The 26,330-nt window shown below is 40.4% G+C and overlaps 1 protein-coding gene across 2 annotated transcripts in view; it reads left to right on the top strand.

Moving 5' to 3' along the window:
- The window catches only part of STARD13 (StAR related lipid transfer domain containing 13), a 267,832-nt gene that overhangs the window by 40,979 nt on the left and 200,523 nt on the right, over window positions 1-26,330 (top strand). For both annotated transcript variants that reach the window (XM_075420301.1, XM_075420308.1), the window contains one exon: window positions 729-863. In XM_075420301.1, coding sequence (XP_075276416.1) covers window positions 729-863 — 135 coding nt within the window. The remainder of the gene's footprint in view (window positions 1-728; window positions 864-26,330) is intronic.

Genomic DNA, 26,330 nt, shown 5'->3' with positions numbered 1-26,330 from the left:
GATTGTACCCAACAGCTTGGGACTGCTCTGCAGTGTACCGATGATCCTGGTTCCCTGATTGTTCCTAGCATGGGTCCTGCTGGACTGCAGCATGGCTTGCTGCTTTGCTCGCACACCTTGTTCTTTTGAGGCAAACCAGGATACTTGGAGGAATGTTGTTGCAGTTGGTCTCTTCCTGACACTGAATTCAGTGTGGCTGGGTGCGTGTGGGCCCAGAGTTAGGATGTGCATTTTTTAAAAATGGTGTGGGAGTGACATCTCACCAGGTTTGGGGGAACAAGGAAAAGTGAGTTTGGAAAGCTCAGTGTCTGTGATTTGAAAATGGGAGTTTGCTGGGTCTCTGTTTAAGTTAGAAGAAAGAATCTGAAATAAGGTGAAAAGATAGTTTTAAATAATTTGAATAAAACCATTTCTCTTTCTAAGGTAGAGGTGATTCAATGCCTTGATGTTTAGGAAGGTGTACAACTATTTATTAGTTCTCCAGTTGTGTATATTAGGTGTAAGGAAATCACTTCACATAATATCTGGATATCTAACTTAGCAAAATGTAAAAATGATACAGCAGGTGTTTTTTAGAAAAAAAAGACTGAGGCCAAATGTTTTCTTTACATCAGAGAAAAAAAAATTAGCTTTAAAAAGATAAAATTCCAATGTTTTTATCTTGCAGTTCACATTAAAAATGTTTATGGCTTGCCTTTATTTACAGGGTTTTTAAAATTCTCTTACAGTGCCCTGTTCAGGCGGAGACAGGCTTTTATGGACATCATCAAGGAAAGAGATCTTGGAAAAATAGAAGGGCAGACTACCAGGATCTAGACTGTTTACCTTATCCAGGATCAACTGGAGCACGACCTAAAACTGATGTAAGTAGCTACAGCATATTTACAACATTCTCTGACTCCGAGGTTCAGTAACCTCCAAATTTACTATTTACCATTAAAATTGTCCTCGCATTTCTTCAAAGTGAATTGTTCTGCAAATATGGTGCTGCATGGAGGAACTGGGTTTGAGGAAGAGGTACAGATGAAAGTGAAGCCAGTCTTCAGTGAGACTCCAGGGCTGTGGGATTCATTGAATCTGATTTTAGACAACTCTAGTGAAGACTTCTACATCTGAACAAGTCACTTGGGCTGTCTTTATAGTCAAAGGAAAGAAATGGGCAGTTCTAAAGAGTAATTAATCTCATCTGGAAGTTAAACATGATGGATTCCAGGCATTGGATCAACTACTGCATCTTCATTGCTTATTTTAGAAATAGTCTCTTAGGATTTTTAATTTGGGAGTTGGTTACACCCAATTCAGTGTGATTTCCACCCTGCATTCTCCGTAAGCAGAAGTGTTCAGCTCTGGAGGTTTAGTTAAGCCCTATTTCTAATCAATAATAGCAATATTTACTTCATTTCTTTTTTCTTTTTACAAGGTGATGCTGTAGTCTGCAGCTGAAGTCTGTTAAAATCTGTCAGAGGGTTTCCCCCAAAGGCTTTGATTCACTTCCTTAATAGCCAAATGTTGCTATATTTATGCATGTAGAAGTAAGCTATTTTAGGTTCAGTGTCTTGGTTCCAAAATGCAGATGGTTTTGCCTCTCAGTTGTAAATTACTTGGGTGCCAGCAGTGTCCATGGTCATCACACAACATAAAAATGGCTGCACTGGATTGAATCAAAGGCACTTAAAGTTCAGTATCCTTTCTTTGGTAGTGGTCAACGGTAGATGTTCAGGAAAGAAAAGTAAGAACATGGTAAGCAGATAGTATGCCATTTAAACTTCCTTTGAGATATTTATCATGCAGACACAATGAAGTCAGAAACTATATTGCAGTTTTATAATTAATAGCCCCCAAGGGTCTTTTTTTGTCATCAGTTGTGTCTTTTGTATTTATTTGTATTCGTTTGTTCTTTTGATATTAAAAGCATCTTGTAGCACTGAGTTCCAAAGTTTAACTGTGGAGTATGTGAAAAAACACCTATTTCTTGTTGTAAATTTGCTACTGTATTATTAATTGGGCTGTAACTCTTGTACTGTGAAAAAAAGTGAATCTTAGGAATCCTATAGGAAGTAGTGGATACCTGAGACTGGGGGTTCTTTTCAGCGTGTCTGACTTTTTATTGATATTGTGTTTTTATCTGACTGTTTATCTTACATTCATTCAGCATCATGAGGTCTTTTTACAGCAACTGGCGGTCACTTTTTGTTTTTATTAACTTCTGTAATTTAATGTCATCTCTGTCCCTTGTTGTTCCTCCATTTTCCGGATCATTTATGAGTATATTGAACATGTATCTGTGAGACTGTCAGGTAATATCTGTCTACTGTAAAAGAAAACAAACAATTATTTCTAACCTTTTTTTCACTTCTAGTTAGCAATACAGAGACATTTTTATTTCTTGACATCTTTTTTGTTTTTCCTCCTTGCCAGCGTATTTTGAGTCTGATAGATAGCTTCATCTGAAGCTTTTTGAAATGGAAGTACATTGTATCAGCCAAATCATTCATATCTGCATGATCAGTCAAAGAACTTGGCCTCCAAAAGCCATACTTGCACTTCCCTGTTAGCCCCTATTACTCTCTGTGTGCTTATTCTGTTCTGAAGCATACTATTTGGTAATTTTCTGCCCTGCATATCAGTCCTACTAGCATCCCTTCTGCAGATAGCTTCAAAAGCATTTTCAGATATTGGCATCGCATAAGCCAACCTCCATTCCTCCGATCCCATAGGCAATAGATTTTTGCAACAGTTATACGTTAAGTCAATAGCTCAACAGTTCTCTTTCCCCTGATGAGGTGCTTATTTCAAGTTATCTACAATTTTGATTAAAGTAAAATCTATTACATTGGAGGTATCTTTAAAACCGTTATACTGTTCATCTACCAAAGAATGATACACGTGCCACCATACAAATTCTGTATTTCATTAAATGAGCCTACTGGTCACTGAAATGGAAATTTGGAGGTGGGCTCCACTTGCTTACTAATTGAAAACAGTGTTCACTTCCTACTAGCTGTTTCCTTTCCTTAGAAAATAAATTTGCTGCATTTCTGCAAAAGCACAGATGTTTGTTCTGGTTTGTCGCTTGTTCTAGTTGGAAAAGATAGCAGAAGTCAGTAAAAAGTAAGATATTTTCCAACTTTATTGGGTTTTTTTACCTCAGCCAAATATTCAGGCATGCAGATGTATCATTGCTTAACTACCTTCCCACTAATACTATGTAAATATTTTTGAAGTGATGTTGCAGTGATAGTGTTGTTTGGCTAGAAGTATGTGGGAGAGAAGGCAGAGAAAGAAAGTTTGGGATTTTTTTCTTTTCTGAAGTCTACATTTCTCTTTTTGTTGAAATTCAGGATATACTATTGCAACAAATATCAGTTCCACAAATCTTCATCAGTACAGTCCACGTAATGTATCAAGCATTTATACTCCTGTAGTAACAGCAGTGTAAGGCAGAAATTACTACTGTTGCTTAGGGCACCATCTCATCTAGAAGCCTGCTGGAGACATAGAATTTCTCTAGAAATTAGTGGGCTGTTTTTTTAATTGGCCAGGGCTTTAAATTAGGGATGTTTGCAAATTTCATTCAGGAGAGCAGATCATTTTACTTCATTCAAAGTGCTGGTTTTGGTGTGTATGCTACATTTCGGGTAAATGCGAATAATGCTATGTCCAGCTCCAGGGGTTCAGTCTGTGGGAGTCTGTCGTGTCTCTCCAATACTTGAGTTTTCACTGCTTATTCCTTAAGATACAGACTCTTCTGTATTTTTAAAAAGGGCATGACAAAGTTGCTTTTATTATAGTGGAGGGGATGGATCCAAATGACAAAAGGCCCAATTCCTTCTTTGTCACATCCAGATTTCGTCCAATTAAATCCTATGATCCAAGTGGTAATATTACTTAACTTGGGAGTAACACAGAGATAAATCAGACCCGTTGTATTTTGATGAGCTAGTTTTAATTCTCGTCCAATTTTTAATGAGTCAGACGGATAAAAAGCACTTATCTGTCTCTGCACCCCGGGAGCTCATACACCCAAGCACTTAGAAAACCAAATACTCCATGACTTATGGTGATCAGTAAATGTAGCAGAGGAGACCAACGTTAGAAATAGCAGGGATGCTGTAATTCAGGAATAATATGCAGACAATTATGCAGGACACAGTAGTTCAATTCTCAGTACAAGGCAGTGATGTTAGCTGCACAGTTTGATGGATACCAGCTAGGCTGACAGCTTAAAAGGTGCAATGAAGGTTTCTTTGGCAAACTTGTGTCACAGGAGGTGTTCTATTTGTATGCCTTTAAAAGCTGACTCAACTTGTTACAACATTTTGATAGAATAATAGTGAAAATCATGGGTTTAGGGCTATGATGTGTCATGTCATGTCTCCCCTCCTTCCTTCCTCCCAAAAAGTTGCATCACTGTGGGAAACATTATTTGCGAGCCACTAAAGGAGATGTGTACCTGACATGGTGGGGAAGTCCGGTGCCTGAGAGACAAGCAGCAAAGTTTCACCTGACAAATGTTGGCATTTGGAAATCTGTGTCTACATCATAGATGTTCCATTAATGGAGTGAAAAAAGCACTTCTACAGCAAGATCCACCTCACCCTGAAGTAGTCGTCTGAATGTAGGTCGCCTGGTTGAAGTGCTTTGTGCCCCCAAAGTGCTGATGTTGGTTGGTTGAGCATTTGAAGAAGTGACTGGCTGAGGCATAGGTGCTTACAGCTGGGGAGCTAAATCCCTCCCAATGGCATCAAGTTACATTCTGGTATTTGATGGGCAGTGCCTGCTTCTCCATGCACTGAGCAGAGGAAACTTTGAGATCCTGATGGCCTAACTTACAAGTCTAATACCGAGTGGTGTAAAAACCCGATCAGCAAATACCCTCTAGCTTTTGCAGAAAACACAATATCCCCTGCAGTATGCACTCTGTGCCTTAGTAAGGAAACAAAACTTCAAGTATTGGTAACAAGGTTGGCTTTTTCCTTTATCTGTGGTAAGTCTGCTTTTAGGTTTTCTTTTTAAGTACAGTTGATGAGCACACTCTTGATTTCTTATGCTTTAGTTCCACAAATATCTCGAATACATTAAACCAAGAACGCTAAAATTAATCATTATATAGGTTTCGGGTTTGTTTTAACCTGTACTTTGTTTGGTTCCCTGCTCAGCCACATGACTATGTAGGCTGGTGCAAGAGAGGGTCAGAGTGGCTGGAGATGAGATGGGGTGAATTGCTTCCTTCGGCATCAGAGCCACCATCAGATAGCTCAAACTGGTTGTAGAACTATAGTTTATCTGTGCTAAGCCACTTGATTCAGAAAATGGGAAGCAAAGCAATGCCTTGTAACCCACATGACTGAGAAGTGTTTGTGATTCTTTTAAGAAGATAAATTATTCTTTTTTTGCTGTGAAATGCTATTTGTTGCTTAAACAGTGTCTGAGAGTTCAGGCCAGAGGTTCCATAGATGTGTGATATCTTCTGACATTGTTTAGAAATATAAAACTAATAATACTGTAATCTATGACTATAGCAGTCATTATCTCTTTGTAGGCAGTGTGATACTTGCCTGACCCTGTGACATTTTTTTGAGGCCAGAGAAATTCAAAAGTAAAAGCAGCCAAAGGAAAATCAGAATCATTGTGTTTCTCATGCACTACTTGTTCAATATTGCTGCCCCTGGACCAGCAGGGATCAGAGATTATTCCATTAGTGAGCATGTGTGACGAGCCTTTTATCAGATAGCTGCCAACATGCAGTGCAGAGTCAAGTTACAATGTGACAGCTCATAACAGTTTGCATTTCTACTAAGCACTCTTTTGGAATTTGAGTATCTTAAAGTATTTGCAAACCTTAGGCTGATCCTTCATTTCTCCATGAAATATGTAAGCAGAGTCTTCATTTTACATCTGAGGTTAGAAGATAAGTGTATATAACCTGGCTCTAAAAGAAGTTTCACACACTATCACTGCTGGATGTGGTCATAAATTTATTGGTTCACAGTACAATTTACAGCAGCAGTTACGTCCATTATCTCGTAGGGTGTGTTTCCCTAGGTGAAGATTAGGCAGATCATGCTTTACCCTGACCTTGCCCACCATTGAAAAAGTTGATAGTAAAGCCTCGAGAAGACTTGTGCAACCTCAGGGCAAAGTTTTGTGACCTCAGAGAGCTCTGCTCATTCTGTTGTTGGGCAACTTTGTATGACCCATGAAGAGCAAGAAGGTGAAGTAAGAAGCCTAGACCTGAATGAGGGAGACATAGTGTTCAATGCTCTATTTTCTCAGAGAAATGGTGTGCTTGAAGACGTGATTATTTGGCTTTGCTGGAGCTGAAGATTTCTGTCTGTACTTCAGCTAAAGAGTAGCATAGCTCACACTTATAAGAGATGCAGAAATCTTTGTTGAAACCAGGTCCTCATGGACTTTATACAAGTTGTAGTGGTTAGTTGCAGTGTGGTCAAGTGCAGAATCTGTACATCATCCTGGGCCTGTGATTTTGCCTCCGGGCCATCCTTCCTCATAAAGACTGCTAACTCAAATTGTTCCCATTCTTTCAAAAATAAATTTCAAACTGTGTCGTTTAGTTATGTGAATTGCTTTCCTATGTATACTTAATGTTGATATTAAACACATCAGCAGACTAACTCTCCAGTATAGACACGGATAGCCTGAAATACCATCTTCACAGAGTTTTTCTTCTTGCTTTCAATATGTCATACAATGTGTATCCCACCGGGACGGAAGCATGGTGAAATAGTCAGGTACAGTGACCCACTCTGCTTCCAGCTGTATCCCGGTATGGTGGACTTTCTTGCATCTGAACGGAATGGCTGCCTTTCCATTCTTCCCCTGTTCTGCCCGCCCAGTGTGGACATTACCCTTCTTGCACAAGAGCACTCTAGACTCGCAGGCATTTCTGAGACAGTCGAGTGCTCCTGAAAGACAGAATCTTCCCTGCTTTGAGACAAACTAATTTATTGGTAGCAGAGGAGTTCATTGTCCTGGGAAAAGCCTGTACTAGCTCCAGGAAAAAACCAAGGAGGCTAATAGGGAATGAAGGGCAAACAGCTCGCTTCCTTCCCATTTTTAACAGCAAGAGCTATATATGACAATATGTATAGCTAATACTCCAGGTTTTCTCATCCACTTTGTTTCCAGTGCACCTGACAGCCCTCTGGCCAAAGTCTGCTCCTAGGAAGAAGTGGTTGCAAACATAAGCGCCCAGCGTAGCCCCAGCTCGTTTCCCTTTTGTCTTCATTCCCTCCTCCCATCAGTCAGCACCTTCACACAAAGCTGTCTGTGAACAAGGCAACGCTGTGCTTACACATCGCGCAGAAATCATGATGCCACAACGAGTCTCAGAGAACAAGGGAAGGGGAACCTCAGTGTAAATTTTAGCTTTGCTCAGTTTAAATACGTTGTACGTGAATGGGTAAACTTTCAAAAACATCTGAAAGAAAAACTAGCAGATTAAAATATCATATAATACATCTAAATAGTCCTAAATTCTGGTCTGAATTATGAGTCTGCCCATCTCTGCAGATCAGTGAAACCTCAGTGAAAGTAGGATCAGGCTTTATGAATCAGGAAGATGTAAATATACCAAAACAGCAAGCACTAAACCCGTCACACTGAGCATCCTGAGTATCTGAGTAGCATTTGCAGGATTGATGCCAAGGACTGGCTGTCTCAGGGGTTCAGTTCTGATGGTGGCAGAAGGAGGCCCTGAGTTAGAAAAGGTAGGTGGATAGTATACATTTTTTGTGTTTATCTGGCTAATAACAAACTGTTTCATTACACATTCTTACTGAATTTTACATTTAAAATTACAATAATGAATGAGGTCACAGCACCGCTTGATAGGCCACTGCCTTTTCGTTTTAGAAACGGCATCCTGAGCTGTGGGTCCCTTTTAGCAATGCGTAGAATTTTAAACTGAATCTTGGCATTGCAGTGTTTATGTGTAATACTAAGAAATGTTGTCATATTATTATTAAATGTTTTTTGAGTGAGGACAGGCTTGTTACCTGTTTTATTACAGCTTTTCCTTGGAATTCTGCTTTTGCATTTATTCTATTAGAATTAAAAGGAGTGGTTTTGTTTGGAGTTTACATTTTTTCTTTTGTGTTTCTGAGTGGACCGATCTTCACTAGTACAAGAACAGACTGGAGAAACGGAACTCTTCCCAAACACTCACAGCTCAAATGCACACTTATAGACCATCTTATTTGTTCTGATGTACCACATACATTTTAAATTTTGCTCAAAGTCTTTTAGCAAGGAGACTCCAACATCTTGCACCATAACTACTCTACGTAGAGATGGTTGGATAACAAAGGGGTTGCTTTACTTCTTGATGGCTGTAATCCTGAACTCCAAATGGAATGAAAAGCCCATGTCATCTTGATGAGACTCTGGAGATGTTAGTGTCAGTTCCAAGGAAATTTAATCTTTTAGATCTTTCTGATTCATTTAGGAGCAAATTGTGGTGTGTTTCAGAACTGACCAAAGAGTATTTATTAAATAGTTTGTTTGGCAAATTTCACAACATTCCTTAAATGAAATTTTTAACATACTTTTTTCTGAATTGTTAGCTCAGTTCCATTTTTTTCTGACAAAAATATTGAAGTCAGCTGAAGAGGATAATCCTAATGTAGCTATACAGCAATTAATATTACCTTGACCTGTTACGATTAAATCACTCTATATGAAAATATTTAATTAATTTTAATTTACATTAACAATATCCTTTTTACACAGTATTTTGCATCAGATTCATTATTTTAATTTAGTTTTCATGAGGGTTATTTGGAGGCAAGGGACATGCTTTGTGTATTTTTAAAAAAAACACCTCATTGAGTTACCTGGTAAGAAAACAAAGAGCTGCTGCATCGTTATCCGTAAAATGGCTTTGCAAAATAATGTAACAATAATTAGTTATTCTTGGATAGATGTGGAAAAGATAATTTATATGCATTTTTTTTGCATACAACATAAAGTAAACAAAGATTCCAAGTCATTTTGGAGTAAAGTGCATTTGATGTAGTTCAAGAGGTGTATGAAGTCCAAATCTGTATTGGGAAGAGCCTACAGTTGGTTATTTTTATTGCTTGGCATTATATATCTGTTTATGTAGTTCAAACTGATAATGTTGGTTTATGTTGTAAGAAAAGCTTTGAAAGAGCGAGCGACCGCAGGAGCAGTTGAGAAATAGAAGTGACCCCCTCTGCAAGGGCAGCCAGCAGTTCCACCAGGGACAGCAATAGCAGCAGAGCAACTGGGCTTCGTGGTGACGCTGCTAAAGACCCGGGAGCAGAGTGTGCCAGCAAAATATATTGAGTGAGCATTTTTCTGACCCATCCCAGTCCTTGTCTTCTCCTCACTGTCATAAGCTCACTCAGTGAGATTTGCCATCTAGGTCCAGGTGTAGTGACAAAATAAGAGCTGCCGGCAGGCATGGATTCGTTGATACATACATCCCAACTAAGCCTACGTATGCTACTTGGATTTTATACACATATTTATAGTAAGTAAGTTGAATTATTTTGTATTCTAGAATGACATTTGTTGTTATGTAAGTTTTTGGATCTTCCAGCTGAATTCTTTTGCAGAAACTATACTGCAAGGTACCAGTACTTTTTCACTGCTGGTTTTTGTGTTGTATTTCTGATAATGCAGACTGTTTGCAGGAACACAATCACATTTCGTAATAGTGCAACCTGATTAATCATAGCCACTAAAATTGCTGACTTACATTTCCGCATTAGTACACAGCCTCAAAAATGCATTGCTTTTCAAGGACAGATTGAAATGTCCTGACTCTTTGTCAGTAGATGTGGGATGCAAACTGTCAAAATAAGAACCTCTATAAATGCGTAACAAGAGGCAATTGAGAACCATACCAGTAAATTATACCATGCATACGCAAATACAAAAAGACATAACCTTACTTCCCTACAGTTAACTTTATACTCAATGAAGTGCAAAAGGGAAACAATTTATCTCTCTTTTCTTCTGTTCGCATTTTTTATACCAGCAGCCGGGCTCATGCTTTTAGATGCAGCACATCGTTTATTTAATTGGGTGACAGTACAGTTTTGTATTGTGTGTTGTAGCAGCCACAGAAAAGAACAGGCAGTAGAGCAGACCAGCTCCCATGGGTGAGTTTGGCAGGCGTGTGCTGGGTTGGACCCTGCCAGACTGTCTGCTGTATTTTCTGCGTGTGGGAGTTGTTGAGCACAATTTTCTTCAGGGAAGATCATACCTGATCTGTCTACCAATCTGTCAGTTTTTTGCTTCCTCTTTTTCTGGCCCTGTAGTATATTTGTTACAATAGCATGAAAAAAAATGAGTGAATATGTTCTATGTGTGTAGTTTTATCAAAGTCATTTCTTTTCCAGTGTAGCTATTAATCATTTTCACCGTCTTGGCCCCTGTTTTGGGACTTGCGTCATTCTTATTCAGGCAGGATTCTCTCGACTACTTCTCATGTTGATCAGATGACACACACAATTGAGCTGGAGCCTTTGACTTTTACAATAGTTGTTGCTCACAGAAAGAGGAAAGTGGAGAGATTCAAACATTACCAGAGATATATAGTTAAAAATGTGTCCTGCCTGGACTGCTGAAGTGCTTGTGTGGTGCTTCGGAGCTTGGGTAGCGTCAGACCCCTAGTTCCACTTAAGCAGTGGTGCAAAGGTCTCTCATAATACCAGCCTCCAGGCTCTTTGTGTTCTGGAGAGCTCATAGACTGCTCCCTCCCGTTTCCCACGCTAGGGAAGAAGGGACTTCCATCTGTAACACACCAGCGATGGAGGCTGGTACAATGCATAGGGAGAGCGTTTTTTGTGCAAATGAATACAGTGAATCGTGCATCCCATCTCTCTAACAGAGATAATCCCTCTCAAGGTACAGCTTTCTCTTGTGCTTCTGCTGGGAGGAGGCATCTTTGCCCAACTGTCACCCCCTCGTCCTGGGATGTACGGTGTCTCACAGTACTGGAATGGGATTATGCAGCCCTTTGTGTAAGCGATGTGCACTAAAACTCGTAGATATGGGAAGGCTCAGGATCCTGCTTGACTTGAGCAACTTTTTCAGACGTCTCTCTGGTTTGTTTTTTTTTCCCTCTCAGGTGTACCCAGTCATTTCCCAGGACTTTTCTTACAAGTTTCTGTAACTCCTTCTTATTTTTCTCAAAAAAAAAAAAAAAAGAAAAAAAAAAAGATAGATACATATGCATATTTTATATATATACGAGTGTATATATACATTTTTTATATGTATGGTTTTGGTGGACTTTAGGTTTTTAACAGTATCCCTCTGGACACAGGTAGCTTGCTGTATGGTTCTAGCAGCCAGTCCCCTGGGCACAGTTGCCTCACCGAACTGTGTTTAAATAGCTTGTCCAGAAGCCCCTACAGTGCTTCAGCTCTTTTAGAGAGGGATCAGTGTTACACTGGACTTGGACTTACTGCCCTATCCAGACTGGAGTCCATGCGTGTGTCCCATGGGAACTGGGGAGCATGGGGCTGTGGTTCATGCCTGAGTCTTCTGTTGACCCAGAGTCGAAGCACATCCAGAACCAGATGAGAGTCAGGGCTTCTACACCCTGTGCCTTAAATATAGTGTGAGAGCTCAGCTCCTCAGCGGCCTTCGTCATTGCTCTCATGGAGCTCTGGACCAAAAAGCTCTTTCCAACAAAACACATAGCAAGAGTGAGAAAGTAGGTTAATATTCTCCAGTGTTTCCATTTTCCCATTCATTTTTACAGAAGTCAGTTTTTCCTGTTCTGGGCAGGAGAAGGTTCAGACATGGAAGTCTTGCTGCTGTAATCACCTGGTGTACACATGGGAAAACAGACAAAGGCTTCAGAAAATAAGTTGTCTCCTAGCATTTCTTGGTGTATGGAGGAAAGTACAGCTTAAGAAAAATAATGTGCAGAAGGTTTCTATGTAGCTACCATTCAGATGGCATTTTGATAAATCCCCAGATCTGAACACAGAGTGATAAAATAGTGATTTTGAGATGAACTGCTAGTTGTTAGATGATAATCCACAGCAGGAAGAAAGGTCACACATTATTTGAAGTAGCCAAGTGTCATAATTATGACCTTCCTTAAACTGGCATTACATGGTTTAAATAGTACAATGACCAATCATTTGATACAAAACTAAAGTGCTCAGTAAATAAAAGTGCTTGGAGCTTCTGTATTGCAAAATGTCCTAACGCAAACTTTCAGATGAGCCATTAAAGTAGAGCTTGAGAATGTTGTAGGTTAGCCAGCATGCTGCAAATTGTACTGAAAATTTCCAGAGTACTTATGTGTCCTAAAACTTCAGCTAACAAATTGGGCTTTGCATCTGGGATTGTGAATCTGGACTGAAACAGAGTTAGCACAGCCTCAGAGAGGAACCGGAGCAACCTATGGTCTGAGAGGCCTCAGGAGGACTTCTAGGCTATTCCCCTGTACCAAATCAGAATCACCTATACCTATGTCACTCTGACAAAAGCTTGTCTAGCTTCTTTAAGACCCCCGTTGACAGACTACAGAGCCTGTTCAGATGATATGTGTCAATGCCCCACTTACCATTAGAAAGTTTTACTATGCTTTCTTGCTGTAAAATGTCTTCTTGTGTTCATCATCCATATGCAGAACAGGTTTTGTTCACATGCTTTCCCTTCTTCCTTTGTTCCTCAGGTCAATCTATTCCATCCAGCTTTTTCTTGTAGGTCCTGGTTACCAGACTCCTTGTTCCATCTAGTGTCTTGACCTGTACACTAGGTGTTAATTTGAGCATGTCCAGAGCTAGTTACATGTCTTGCAGCTTTGTCTGAAAAAAAGAAAAAAAAAGTTTTACCAGTTGAGGCGGTAGCAGAATCTGGGCTCTTTGTAATACGCATTGGCTGGTAAGTTGCATAGACACTGAAGTGTGTAGTGGTATGCTATCCTCCATAAGCCAGCCATCACCAGTAGTAAGGAAAGAGAAAAAGAAAATAATTTGGAGCTCGGAGGAGGATTGTACAGTGATGTTGATGGCCCATCTAGGAATAACTGAAAAGGACTTCAGATAGAGGTAGACATGCAAGTCTGACAGTCTGTATTGAAGAAATGTGCAGCACTCTGTATAGGAATCCAAGAACTAAGTAAATCATTAGCATTTTCTGTTGAAAGAAGGGCACTTGTTTCTCAGCACAAAGGCAAAGGCTTCATGGAAGTGATGAAATGAAAGAGCAAAAGAAGAACAAAGAGGATAACCAGGCAGAAAAAAAATCAGATAACATCTCTCTGCTTCCTTAGTGTTTACTTTCATCTTCTGCACGATCATGGTTGCGAAAGTTGTATGTTTCTTATTAGTAGTATTAATTCCTGTAGCTTGCATGTCCTTAGTCCTAGAAATGTGTTGTAGTTTGTGTTAATTGACCAACCTTGATCCATGGATGTGCCTACTGTACAAGGGATCTCTGTGCAGATAAATGCAAGATTCATCAAAACACAGTTACTGCCAGGCAGCAATTCCCAGGAGATCTGCAGCCCAATTCAGATTTCCTGCTAGCTTTATACCAGCGTAAGTGAAAGGGGAATTCTATTCTCTTGTAATTTCCCAGGCTGAATGCTTCCTCTCTCCCTTCAGTAATTACAGTGCAGCAGAAAGCTTTGTCGGTGGCAGGCACATGGTATCTGGGAGCAATCTGAAACACCCCACGGTCAGAGGAGGATCAGATGTGGTCAGCGAGATGGAGACCTACATGCAAGGACAGGCAGAAGCTGCAGGAAGCCTAGCAAGTGACTCAGTAGGTGGCACTCTGCATCAGCAGCGAGGTGAGGGACCAGCATCACTCTGCTGACATGCCAGTTCAGGATGCAGTGTGAAATCCAAAGCCTTGACCTCTTTTGACTGCTTTTTTTTATTTTATGGAGTCGGCCTTGACTTATGTATAGAAATAGTTTACCAACGGTTCTTGAAATTTGAAGATAATCTGCGTAATGAGATGTCTGTCTATAGCTTCGGCTCTGTCAATTATTCTTCACTTCTTATTCAGGCAGTGCAATGCTAACACAACTGTGCTTTGATGTCAGACTTAACTGTCTTTCTAGACTAGTGGTGATTCTGGTCTGTACAGGCTGAGCATTTTGAGATGCAAATCCTCTTATTCTTACAGACTGTTTTCTGATGTGTTGCACCAGGTTTTCAACCCATCATTCAGTTTGTTCACAGAGTGAATTTAGTGAGAACTTTGGTAACTAACTTAAACTTGAAGTCTAACAGTGTGCGAATGTATCCCATCTTTTTAATGAACCCTTTTTAACAGGGAACCTGGTTTGGGTGAGTAAGGGTATCTTGTCCACCCCAGTCCTAGCCCTTTCAGTGATATAAAGAAAAGAAAAAGAAATTTTTGTCAATAAATGGTTATAATGAGTATGGTTATAATGGAGTACTTGCCTTTGAGTCCTTGTTTCAGAGCAGGGATTCAACCCAAAGTCAGGACTGTCTGTTTCTAGGTTGACAGAAGCTTGCACAGTTGTTGGCTTTGCTTAACTGAGGAGTCTCCTTTTGTCATAATCGCTTTGGGAGTTTTGAGTGGTAGGTAGCTCGGAGTCAGTTTATTGACATTTTTCTCCACAGGGTATTTTTTTATTAAGGTCTATCAGAAGTGCTACCTTCTCTGCTGACCACTGGATTTTATATACACCTTTTTGAGAGTGCTCCTTAGGGCACTTAGCTTGAATATACTCCTTGTGCTCAGCTGGGTGGCCTGCTCTTTTATACTGATGGAGACTTATTTTGGTGCTGAACTGTCCAGCTGTGCGCACCTCTGTGATGTGGAGTTCCAGCTGCTGTGAACTGATCGAAAGCTCGTCATGAAGGACAGCATGTACCTCTTGGGAAATCAGGATGTTTTGCCACTGCCCACAGTCCTGCCTAGCCTACAGCGTATCTGTGGCCCCCTTCCTCTTGGCTGGCGTGTGTTTCACACACTTACTGTCCAGCAGCCTCCTGCTGTGGCGTTCATTTGCCGTCATCACCTAGGATGTGGGAAAACAGAGTGTGGCGGGTTTTGTTGATTGTCTCACACAAAGTACCTTGGGACAATGCCTTTTTTAGGTTGTAGCTCCTTTGGAAGTGTGTGGCCGAGATCCCCACCCAATCACTGCATATGGGACAAGATTGATCTGTAGTGGGGAGTCTTACAAAGGTGGTTGCGGAAGGACTGACTCAAGTTTTTTCACATTGACTGTGGTGGTGGTGTCCAAGGAGTGTCCATCCCTGAGTGGTCTGGTTTGGGTGGGCTTCCTGGGAGAGGTCTCAGAGGATGTACTTCTGGTTTATTCACAGCAGGAGTAAGCATGATGTGATCTTATCTGAGAAGTAAATATCCACAACTTCCAGCAAATTTGAGATACAGCCCACCATGGTTGAAGGTTTTATGTTTTTCACCATATCTGAGGTTCACGAAGTCAATGGTAGGGATGAATTCCATGGCTTAATGCATATATTCTCAGACTAAATTAAAAGCATGCAGTAAGGACTAGAGGAGGTCCAGGCTCCTCTGACAACAAAATCCTCTGGTTCAGTCTGGAGGGGGTATGAGGGGTGCAGGCATTGATAGGAAGTGCATGTGCATGGTAGACATGCTTATATCAAATGAGTCTGTGGTAGATCCGTTCCGTGGTTGCATTGTCACAAGTGCTTCATTTTCTTCCAGTAAGAATTAGCTTTATGTAAGTACACAGAAGAGCCATTACTATGAGTTTGTTTCACCTAGCAATACGAACAACTGGATGGTGAGGTTAGTTGGTTGACAGCAACCACAAGTAAGGCATTTATCAGACTGGGAGGAGATTTTCTCTTCTAAGATATATATTACTCTAAGATATTAAAAATTGTGTTAAAAAGGTTCCCCTAGCTCTGGAATAAATTATTGGTATCAGACATTCTCCAGCGCTGAAGACCTCAGGGTCATTGTGTGGGAAGAAAAATTATGCACCATATGGCACATCTGAAATATTCAGTAATTTGAAGACAGTGTTTGCTGAAAACAAATTTTACAGCAAACCAGGCTGTAAATTTTCTATAGCTTTGAAAAAATCACCATGAAAGAAGTAAGAGGACAAAGTACTGAAATGTATACCCTGCCCTACTTCTTAAATGTATGCTTATCAGAGAATTATTATATTCTTTTCATTGTACAAAAGCATTCATCAGACCTTTTCAACTATAAACGGTAATGACGATTAGCATTTTAGTGTGGAGACCTGGAAGCATTCTGTAAACATGACTGAGTTCACATCTAGCGTTTCCTGATGGGCGTTTCTGTAATAATACATTTCATCTGCCTCTGGAATTTTTGCATCCCCTGCTTTCTGTGTCAGGCACAAAATGGCCACATGCAAAGAGGTGAATTACAGTATTTAGGTTTTCAGACCCAAGAAGGAGACGTTGTGTTCTTCATTCTCATCATTTTGCAGCTGGAAGGCAGAAGGGCAGAATGCAAATGATTGCTCGACATACCACATGAGGTCTCTCATGGTACCAAAAGGATCAACTGGATCTTTCGATCTTCAGTCCTGCACCACAAGTCACAGGAGTGTCTTCCCTACTGTGCAGTACTCTCTTGCATACTGCTATCAACACTTGCTTTGCTCCTTCCTGCCTAGCCCAGAATATACAAGTGTTAACATGCTCTGTAGTACAGTTTGTTCCTTCAAACTTACTAAAGTGAGGCAAGTCCTGAACCCTGCTGCCTGAGGCAGTCATAGTACTTTTGGCAGATGTCCCAGTAAAATCGGTGTAGTTGCACTTTTTAGTGACTCAGCATCCCAGTAACATGGTTGACATCCAGTAGCCTCCCAGTTTACATTCTACTCTATCTGCAAAGGCTGCATTTGCAAAGCAAGGACTCCAGCAAGTAAGAAGATACCTCAGTCAGCTGGAGCACACTGCTGAGGCTAATAAGGGTAACAGTTCTCCTGGTTTAACTGAAAGGTGGGTATTTGTGTAGGCATTTCAACAGAGCGGGTCCTGGGGCATCCTGATTTCCAGTGTGTATCATCTGGCAGTTCTCATTCAGTTGGATCAGCAGTTAATCTGCCAGAAATGATTGTTCTTATTCAATTTTTTTCCTTCTTTTTTTGTTGTTCTCATTCTCTAGAGAACCCAGAGTCTTCAAAAGGGAAAGTGGCAAGCCTAAATGAGGCTGCTGGGACCCGAACATTTAGTTGCACAGATCAGCCATCTGCTTTGTATGCTATATCTTTGCTCCTTGTTATACACTTATTATGGGAATATTTATTCTGTCAATGGCTAGCTGTTTGCTCTTAATATACTTCCATCTGCATATAAATGTGTTAAACCACTCCCCTTAGGCATATGAAAGTTTGGCTTTCCCTGAAAGTGGCTATCACTGTGCAGTTAGATTTACCGTATCGTGATCAGGATGTTCAGCTCCCACATCCGCTATAGGACACACGTGTGGGCTGGGAAAACAGCTCCTCAGGTGCCAAAAAGGTTGCGTTTTAGAGTGACAGCGGTAAAGTTGGAATCTGTGTAGGAATTTTGGAGGTCTTAGAGGTAACAATATGGTGAAAATAACTGGGGAGGAGCCGTAGACACCTCTAGGTATAAGTAAGGGCAGTGGAGTGCTAGGAATGATGAAACAGCACTGTTGCATGGTGTGTGCCACATACCTGGCAGATTTACCTTCATTGAAACTCCCAGTGGGCTTTGAAGGGAGCTTTATGAGAAGACCCCTCTTCTTCCTTCTGGGAAGAGCCAGAACAAGACTGAGTTGCAGTTCAGGGTGGGCAAGACAGGTTCTGACTTCTGAATTATTTAAACTTTTCTGAGTTGTGCAGTTCTTGCACAATGGACACAGAAAAGGAAAGAGCAAAAAAAGAAAAGATGGCTTGGGATTTAGGGGTTGGTTTGTTTGCCATCTTCTGGTTTTGTTTTGTTTTCCCCACAGACGGCGACTCCGAGTAATGTATTTTCTCACTAGTTCGACTCCTGTTAAATTGTAATGGAATCCTAAGAGACAGGGCCAGATCCCCTAACAGTGTCTGTCGGAGCATTTGGCACATGGTACCACTTTTCTTGACTAGCTTAAACTTTCAGAAATGACGTGCTTTTCAAAATTAGTTAGATTCTCTTTCTCATGCTGATCAATATTGGTAGGATTTTGTCTACAAAAAGCTTTATCCCAGGAGCATGGGTGTTTTAAGTACTTGCCAGAGACTGTCAGCTACCCCTGGGGAAATGATGTGTTCAGGCATATCTCCCTTTAAATAATTTTTAAAGTAAACAGTTTGCTTTGTCTTGCATCTGAGTTATGACCCTAATGACTTCTGGTTCTGAGTTTCCTTTCTCAGCGTTTCCTCTCCCCAGACTTCTCCTGATGATAATGCTGCATAGTGTGGGAATGAGCCCAGGCTGCCTTTTATTCCTATGTATTTACCTGACATTTTGCCAATGTGCTATTATGCTGCTTTTTATATTGAAAAATAACAGCCTGAATCTCACGTTGTGCAGATTCTTCAGCAAGGTATATAGCAGACCAAAATCTCAGTTACAGGAACAGAGATAGCTAGGCAGTAGGCACGCAGGCTGTTAGGGGATGGACAGAAAAAGCCAAAGGCATGGTGGCTTGCTGGAGGCAGTTTGGTCCCTTCATAAGCACGATGAGCTCCAGCAGACTTTGGCACACAATTGCAAGAGCTTTGAAGAATGCAGCAACTCTACTGATGCCTGTGGTGAAGGTACCTATTTTCTCCATTTAGCCCAACTTATGCAAGGAACTCTTGATGAACTTTGTCTACTGAAAGCCAAAAAGGTTGACCAGGTAATATAAGGCATAATGCCTTTGGCTGTTGAAGACGGTCTTCCTTTGTTTTATTTTTCTTCCCTCCCAAGAAGATGTTCATTAGAGTTGTGGCTTGTTTGTTCTGTTTGATTCACGACTTCTGAGTGAGTATCTTGACATTATACAACATCCTATCATTAATGGGTTCTCTGAAGGCTCTCTGCAAGTGTCTTGCAAATCACTGCTACGTTATAGGCTCACTGTTGGGACCAATAATTTAAGACATACGCTTACAAATTAAAATTGTTTTGTTCATAGTGGGAAAGCATTGTGGTTACTTGAATATTTGAGAATGGTGGTGTGAATGCGATGTCAGAAGACGCTACAAAGGAGAGCTGTAGTTCTAGTCCTGCAGGTCCGAGGATACACTTGTTCTTACAGAGGCCAGCAGGAGTCCTACAGAAATTTCTTCAAGAACTCGGAGCACGGTGCCTGCAAGAAAGTTTAGCAGCACCAGAAACACCCAGACCATTCGTTTCCAACTTTTAGATAACTGACCCCTTACTGGAGAATATTGATAATGTTTTGTGTCTGGTTGGTTCGGTTCCTCACAAAAATCTCTCTTGGGTCTACTATGTCTCTTATTTATCATCTTTCTTGCTCCATGATTGCCATTACTGTGCGTCCTGCATCCTTACTTCTCCATTGCCAGCTTTGCTGACAGATCCAGGGCTGAGAGTGACAGGTTGCCCAAAGAGGTTGTGGATTCTCCTTCTCTGTAGATATTCAAGACCCGCCTGGATGAGGTCCTGTGCAGCCTGCTCTAGGTGACCCTGCTTCGGCAGGGGGGTTGGACTGGGTGACCCACAGAGGTCCCTTCCAACCCCTAACATTCTGTGATTCTGTGAGGTAACAAACTTGACTTTATCTGGCTAACTTCACCTAGAGACATTGGGGTGTCTCTGCACCACGTTCTCATGTGATTCGGATGCAGAGCCATCCAAGTTGGCTTTGTGTGGTTCTGTACAGATATGACAGACGTTGTTCATTCCCTTTCCGTGCTTCATCTGTCACATCTACATGGTTCACCTCTGAGATCTACGTCACCCCTCAGAAAACTGAACAAGAGTCCTTAACTTTTTAACTCCATTGCAAATGATTTTATAAGCATGGTGTCTGTTTACTCACAGTGGAAAATAATTTATTTGTGTAGTTAATGTGCAGTTTCAGAGAAAGAAGAAATAATTGCAGAACAATTAGAAAGAATTTGCTGGCAGGTGGAACAAAAAGTTAATTTGTGTGAAAATCAACAGTAAAAATATTCTTTAAGTAGGCTTCATTTTTTTTTGATACATGTACCTCAGCATAAGAATTTAATTTATAACAGTTGGTATAAATAGTGTGATAACGCTTCACTGAGGCTCCACTTATCAGGGGAATTCCAACTTCTTACAGAGACTGAAGCATACTGGTTGTCATGCCATCCTTGTAAATATTTTATGTTGGCTTAAGACTCAAGGGCATATATCTATTTTTACTTTGTCTTTGTGAAGAACTATGAACCTAAAATGCTTTTGGTATAAAACATCTAGCGGTAGCACAGTCAGTTCGAAGCTGTCTCTGGAAATAGAAATTGTGATGCAGCTTTTTTATTTTGTTTTTATATTATATTTAATGTTAGGTATACTTCTCTGGTAAACACATCTGTAATAAATAATTGCTCCAAACAACAACATCCATTCAGCAAAGTAGCTTGGAAGTCGGTATTCAGAAAGCATAACCTACCTTTTCACTTAAAAGCAACTGCCTTGTATTGACATCTTCAACAGTAACATGCCTTTTTTTTTTAAACAAACAAACAAAAAAAAACAATGCAGCAACAGCTTAGTATTGCCCACCTGCCAAAATAATGAGACTTTTAGACTGGCAAGAATGACCAGTTACTAAAGTACATCCTATGCTGTCTGGTGTCCCAACAAGCTTTCCTGGATATCTACTAGTTTTTGAAAGAAATAACACGAAATTTCTATTTGGGACATAAACTGAGGTTCTTAAAACCACAAAACCATGTCATGTGCTCTACATTAAGATGAGATTATTTGAGCACTGAATTCTTTTACTGTGCAGATAACAAGCATCAATGTTGAGGTGCCTGAGCCACATTGCCTGCTAACACAGACTCCTCAGCCGTGTCTGTGCATTTGGAAATGGGATAGAGAGATTCAGTCATCCAGACACTTTTAAAAAATTTAGCCAGCATGAATATTTATTTTTTAATTCAGATTCCAAGCACTTAATGCTCTTCTGTGCTTCCCTGGCAGACTCTCGAAAGCTAACCACATTACCAGCTTCAGTGGCCATACCTACTTGTCGGCTTCTGCCTGCGTTAGCGCAGGGCTTGACTCGGTGCTGCTGCTTTGCGGGGCCGGCGTGTAACATCATTACTAATTAAGTTTGAATACAGAGCTATGTTTGAGAGCCAAAGGAAGTGCAGGAAGGAAGCTGAGTGTCAGTGAGTCATGTCGTATGAATGCATGGCAAGCAGTTATTGATAACATACAGCCAAACCACAATGTTGATTTTGGAAGATTTGGCATGGGAACTAAAAGCAGCATCCTGACCTCAGTTGCGATTCATTTGTATTTAGATTTCCAATAATGCTGGTTTGGTTTTTTGAAGAATCGTTTCTTTTCAGATACTCTGTCTTTCTTTATCTCACAGTTCTTGCTAGAATAAGGACCCTTAGGGACTTGAATGTTTAATCTGTATGAACAAGGCATCAGCATTTTTCTGAAGACTGTCTCCCATTTTCTGTGTGAAGAAAAAAAGTCTCTTTAGCGGCAGGCACCCTGCCTTGTAATTTCCGTTGTGTGAGCTTGGACATCTGTGCGGTTATCCTCTGGGAACACTTGCAGTGTGACAGACGTGCATCTAGTCTAGCTATTTTTAATCTCTGCTTTTCAAGTGTCTGTAGTGAGTTTGGTGACATGAATGGGAATAGTGTTTTCCAAATCTGAGTCCTTTGGTATTTGCTTTTTGTAGTCCCTCAAACCAACTAAAATCTCAAAGTATCATAAAGGTTAATCACTAACAACTGTCCAGGAAACTTCATTATAAGGCTTGAAAATATTACAGCGTCCACAGAATTTGAATGCAAAGCTGCATTTGAAGATTATAGGAAATAACTAATTTCTGTGTTAAGTGTAGCAATACTTTTAAAGTAATATAACATACTGAGAACCAGGTAGTCTTGAAGCTTTTTAAAAGCTGTTTCTAAATTAAAATGTGATCATATGTGCATTTTGGCTTAATTTATAGGAAAGGTGATAGTTCTGTACCAGCAACAGTTACTGCGAGAATGGTTCATCTTGCTAGAGAGTAGTCCTGGTGCTTTTTTCATTTTACTCCCTGGGATGAATCTAATCCCAGGTAACAATCCTTTCCCTACCTATCGCTTTCTGTCACAGTTCTAGGGACTGTACCTTTACTGCTTACCTTATTGTAAGGAAAACTTCCATACTACATCTCCCATTGTTGATGTGTGAAGTGGTTGTAGAATAAGACCCAAAGAGTAATGATTCATTTCAGGTCTCAGATCTCTAACTGACTCCTGTTCCAGTTGGTGAAAGACACTTGAAAAACCACAGCACAGTATTTGGAGTAGTGAAATAGTATTTTAAGTGATGTTACAGATGTAAAATTGAAGTATGACACATATATATATATATATATTTATATATCTCAATGTATTGACCAAGTCATGAAGAATAACCTTATATTGCAGGTTTTTTAAAAAACGATTATTTGGATATTAATAGAATAAGAAAGGAAAAAATGCTTTAAGGGATTCCTGTAAATTATATACTTCATTTCCTTTGCCGTAGTGTAGGATCAGGTAGATCTGTGTCACTTCTGAGAGGTGTTTGTGTACTCTATTCTTGAAGACTTCTGGTGATGAAGACCCCACAATCTCACTGCGCAACCAGTGCTTCACTATATTTTAACATTATAAAGTTTATTCTTTAAACTGTAGTCTGAGGTCGTCTTGCATGTTCAGTTCATTTCCTTTTGTCCTTCTCAGATGTGGAAAAAAGAGTATTTTATTTCTTTTTATAGCGTATGTTTGAAAACTGCTCTCATGTTTCAGCCCACTCTCTTCTAAATTAACAGTCCTACTTCCATCAAATTGTCCTTGTAATTCCATTTTCTAGATCCATGATTTTTTTTCTCTCCTCTGATCCATGCTCTTTTTGATATGCACTACCCAATACTGAATGTTTCAGGTGAATGCAGTTCAACAGAAATCACGCAGAAGTTCATGGAGCTTTATTGGACACTGGAGACTGATAACTCGCAAAAGTAATCCCTCCAGACTCGGCAGAGCCACTGAGCTAAATGCTTTGCAGTGTGAGAGAATTGCAGTCCTGCCACTCAGATCTGCCAAATGTTACTACAGAGATGATTTTCCTCATCCATCACTTCAGCCATATTCCTTTTGCTTTCCTCAAGCCATGCCTCCATTTTCTGCTGTATCAAATATAAGGTCTTTATTTTCATTTTCAATTTCCTTAACAGCCTATTTCTTTCTTATCATATTCTCTTGTTAGTGCACTCTGACACCTTCCACCTCTCTGTTCCCAAATACCCAATTCTTAGATTTAAGTTAGTTCCTTCGTAATTTCTCTTACTTGGGGCCTCATGTTTTAGGAGAATACATTGTAAGCAGCCAGGGCTAGGTGACAATGTTCCTTTTAAAACCCACTTAATACTCTGTTTCTGAAAAACGTGATGGGAGTTGGGCCATTTGTGCCCTGCACCCGGTAATGCACCAACCCAACACGGTTGTGCTCTTTGTTCTCTCCTGTTTACATGCTGTTGTCTCATGTCTCTTTTATGCTTAGAAAGAAAGCTTTTTGGAAAATAGGGCATGTTCTGTGTGTCACGTGAGAAGTACTTCACACAATAGTTTTATCTCTACTTAATGTGATAATACCAATAACAATACTGGTAAATGTGCTAGAGAGAGATGGCCCTGTGCAAAGCCTGCTGTTCATTGTACAAGGAGCCAAATGTTTCAGAGATTACTCTTATAGCCTCATGTATTTTTTCCAACCCATAGAATCATGCTTTAATAATATTTCCACAGGAGAGAGAGGTGAGCCAAGGCCCAGTTGTTACAGTGGTTTTTCCATGTAATTGAGTGGTTCAAGAAAATATTATGAAATATTATCTTGGCAAAAGATGTAAATGTGAAGAGCAGCTGGTAATCCCATGAAGATCCTGCTGATCTATAAATTAATACATGCCACTGGGGATACTGACAATTTGTCTTGGAAGTGAAATGGTTGAGAAGAGATTTTGGCACTCAATCAGAAAAAGATATGACACTCGTAAAAGCAGAACTATATTTATGACATAGTACAATGGTTAATTGGTTTGAACTATATTTATACCAATATGAAATCCATCGTCTATTTCTGATATCTTTGTGTGTGTGTAAAAATGGAATTGCATTCTGTCGGGAGAGAGAGTAAACTTCCTGTGTTATCTTAGCGGAAGAGCATAGCTCCCACCATAAGAGCTCAATAAAACATTTTTGCAGTTTTGTGGGGTTCTTCGTTGAACAAATGGTTTTCTCACAGCCCGCCTCCTCCACTGCCTTAATTTTACAGCATAATGAAAACAAGATGCAGCAAACTGTAAGGGAGCTAGGATCAGAAGAACAGTTTTAGCAGGGTAATAGCTGAATACATAGCTGAACAGTTACATAACTGGAAGGAAGGCCAGGAGACATAAGTCTCTCATTTATACATGCATATGTACATATGCATATAGATGTAAAGAAAGTATGGTTGCTAAACATGCCATTGATGACATAAATAAGTGTGTGGAGAAGCAGATCAGCTAGTCAGACATCCAGAAAACTAAACTTGGTTAAATTAAACGTAGATTAGTTGGAGGTAGCTAGTGTGAAGTAAATATAAACAGAACTTGAGTGCATTGAGCTTAAAGTCACGAACATGCTTTCTCTGTGACCATCAGCGGTGACAGATGCTGCCAGTGGCAACAGCAATGCTCCCTCCAGGCTGCCTGAGCCACTGGGCAGCCGTAAGTCCAGTGTTTTTTCTGGATATGGCTTCAGTCCAGGCAGAATGAGTGAAGCTGTTGAGGGTTACTGGCAGCCTGTGCTATCTTGCCGCTACAGAGCAGCACCGACTGCAGGATGCATGTGACCTGACGCTGGGCAAGACCATCTCAAGTACTCCCTCCTTCTGTAGTACGCCTTGCTGTCACTGCGTAGATCAGCTTTGCAGCCTGCCTTGACTCAGACACAAGTCTGTGACCAGTGTCTTGTGACAGTAGTCACTAGTGTAGGGCCTGTAGTGATAGGACAAGGCGGGTAATGGTTTTAAACTAAAAGAGAGAAGATTCAGACTGGATATAAGGAAGACATTTTTTATGATGAGGATGGTGAAACACTGGCACAGGTTGCCCAGAGAGATGGTAGATGCCCCATCCCAGGAAACGTTCAAGGCCAGGTTGGACAGGGCTCTGAGCAACGTGGTCTAGTTGAAGATATCCCTGCTTACTGCAGAAGGGTTGGACTACACGACCTTTAAATGTGCCTTCCAACCCATTCTATGATAATGCATCCGGAGACTGTAAAATTAGCCATGTGTGTCTGGTAGGATTGATGCTACCTGTTTTACTGATACATGGTGCACAACACCTGTAGACATATTTTTCTCCAAGAACTCCCAAAGAGAAATCAGGTAGCTTTATGTATTAGTGAATCTCTTCCAAGTTAATACCCATCTCAGTATTCCCTGCTTTATTTCTTCATAATGTATGTGCCTTTCCCCAGAACAGACCCTGCCCCTCACTCGCTGTCTGCTGCAGATCCCATCTCTTCAGGTTAGGAAACCTATTTTCAGCACCAAATTAGGACCTAGTACTATAACTCTTATTTTTATGTAGCACTGCCAAAATCAAAGAGCTTTCTGCTCTGTATTATCTATCTCACCTGTCTTCAGGTCCTATCTTCTTAATTTATATCATGGTTTTTCTGGCGATGGTGGTTTGTTGATCTTAAATTTATTTTCTCTTAAGTTCTGCAATATTTTTGTGTGTTTGATCCCTTTTTCTGTAAAAGCAACTTTTTTTTTTTTTTTGAGTGAGATGAACAACCTCTGGAAATGTTCAGGCTTTGTACCTGAGAAAGGAAAGGAGCAGCAGAGGGAGCACTACAATTTTCTCTGAAGTAGATCTTTTTTATTGCCCCAGATCCCAGGCTGTGACTCTAGATACAGGCTGAATTGTGATCCAGATTGTGACTGAATCCTTCGTGATCAAAGGCAAAGATGCTTCTGACTGCAGACCTGCACCCCAGCTCCCATGCTGCTGCCTCAGGAAAAAGGGAAAGGATAGTCTTGGTTTCACTCTTTCTCTCCTTTGATATCTAGTGACATTTCCAGCAAAGGCAATCCATTTTGTACCTGAGAGGAATATCATCTATTCCTACATCTGCTGTTCAGTTCAAA

The sequence above is a fragment of the Opisthocomus hoazin genome, chromosome 1 (genome assembly GCF_030867145.1).
Source record: "Opisthocomus hoazin isolate bOpiHoa1 chromosome 1, bOpiHoa1.hap1, whole genome shotgun sequence".
Taxonomy (NCBI): domain Eukaryota; kingdom Metazoa; phylum Chordata; class Aves; order Opisthocomiformes; family Opisthocomidae; genus Opisthocomus; species Opisthocomus hoazin.
Note: the sequence above shows the minus strand (reverse complement) of the source record. Positions and strands in the feature narration are given on the sequence as shown.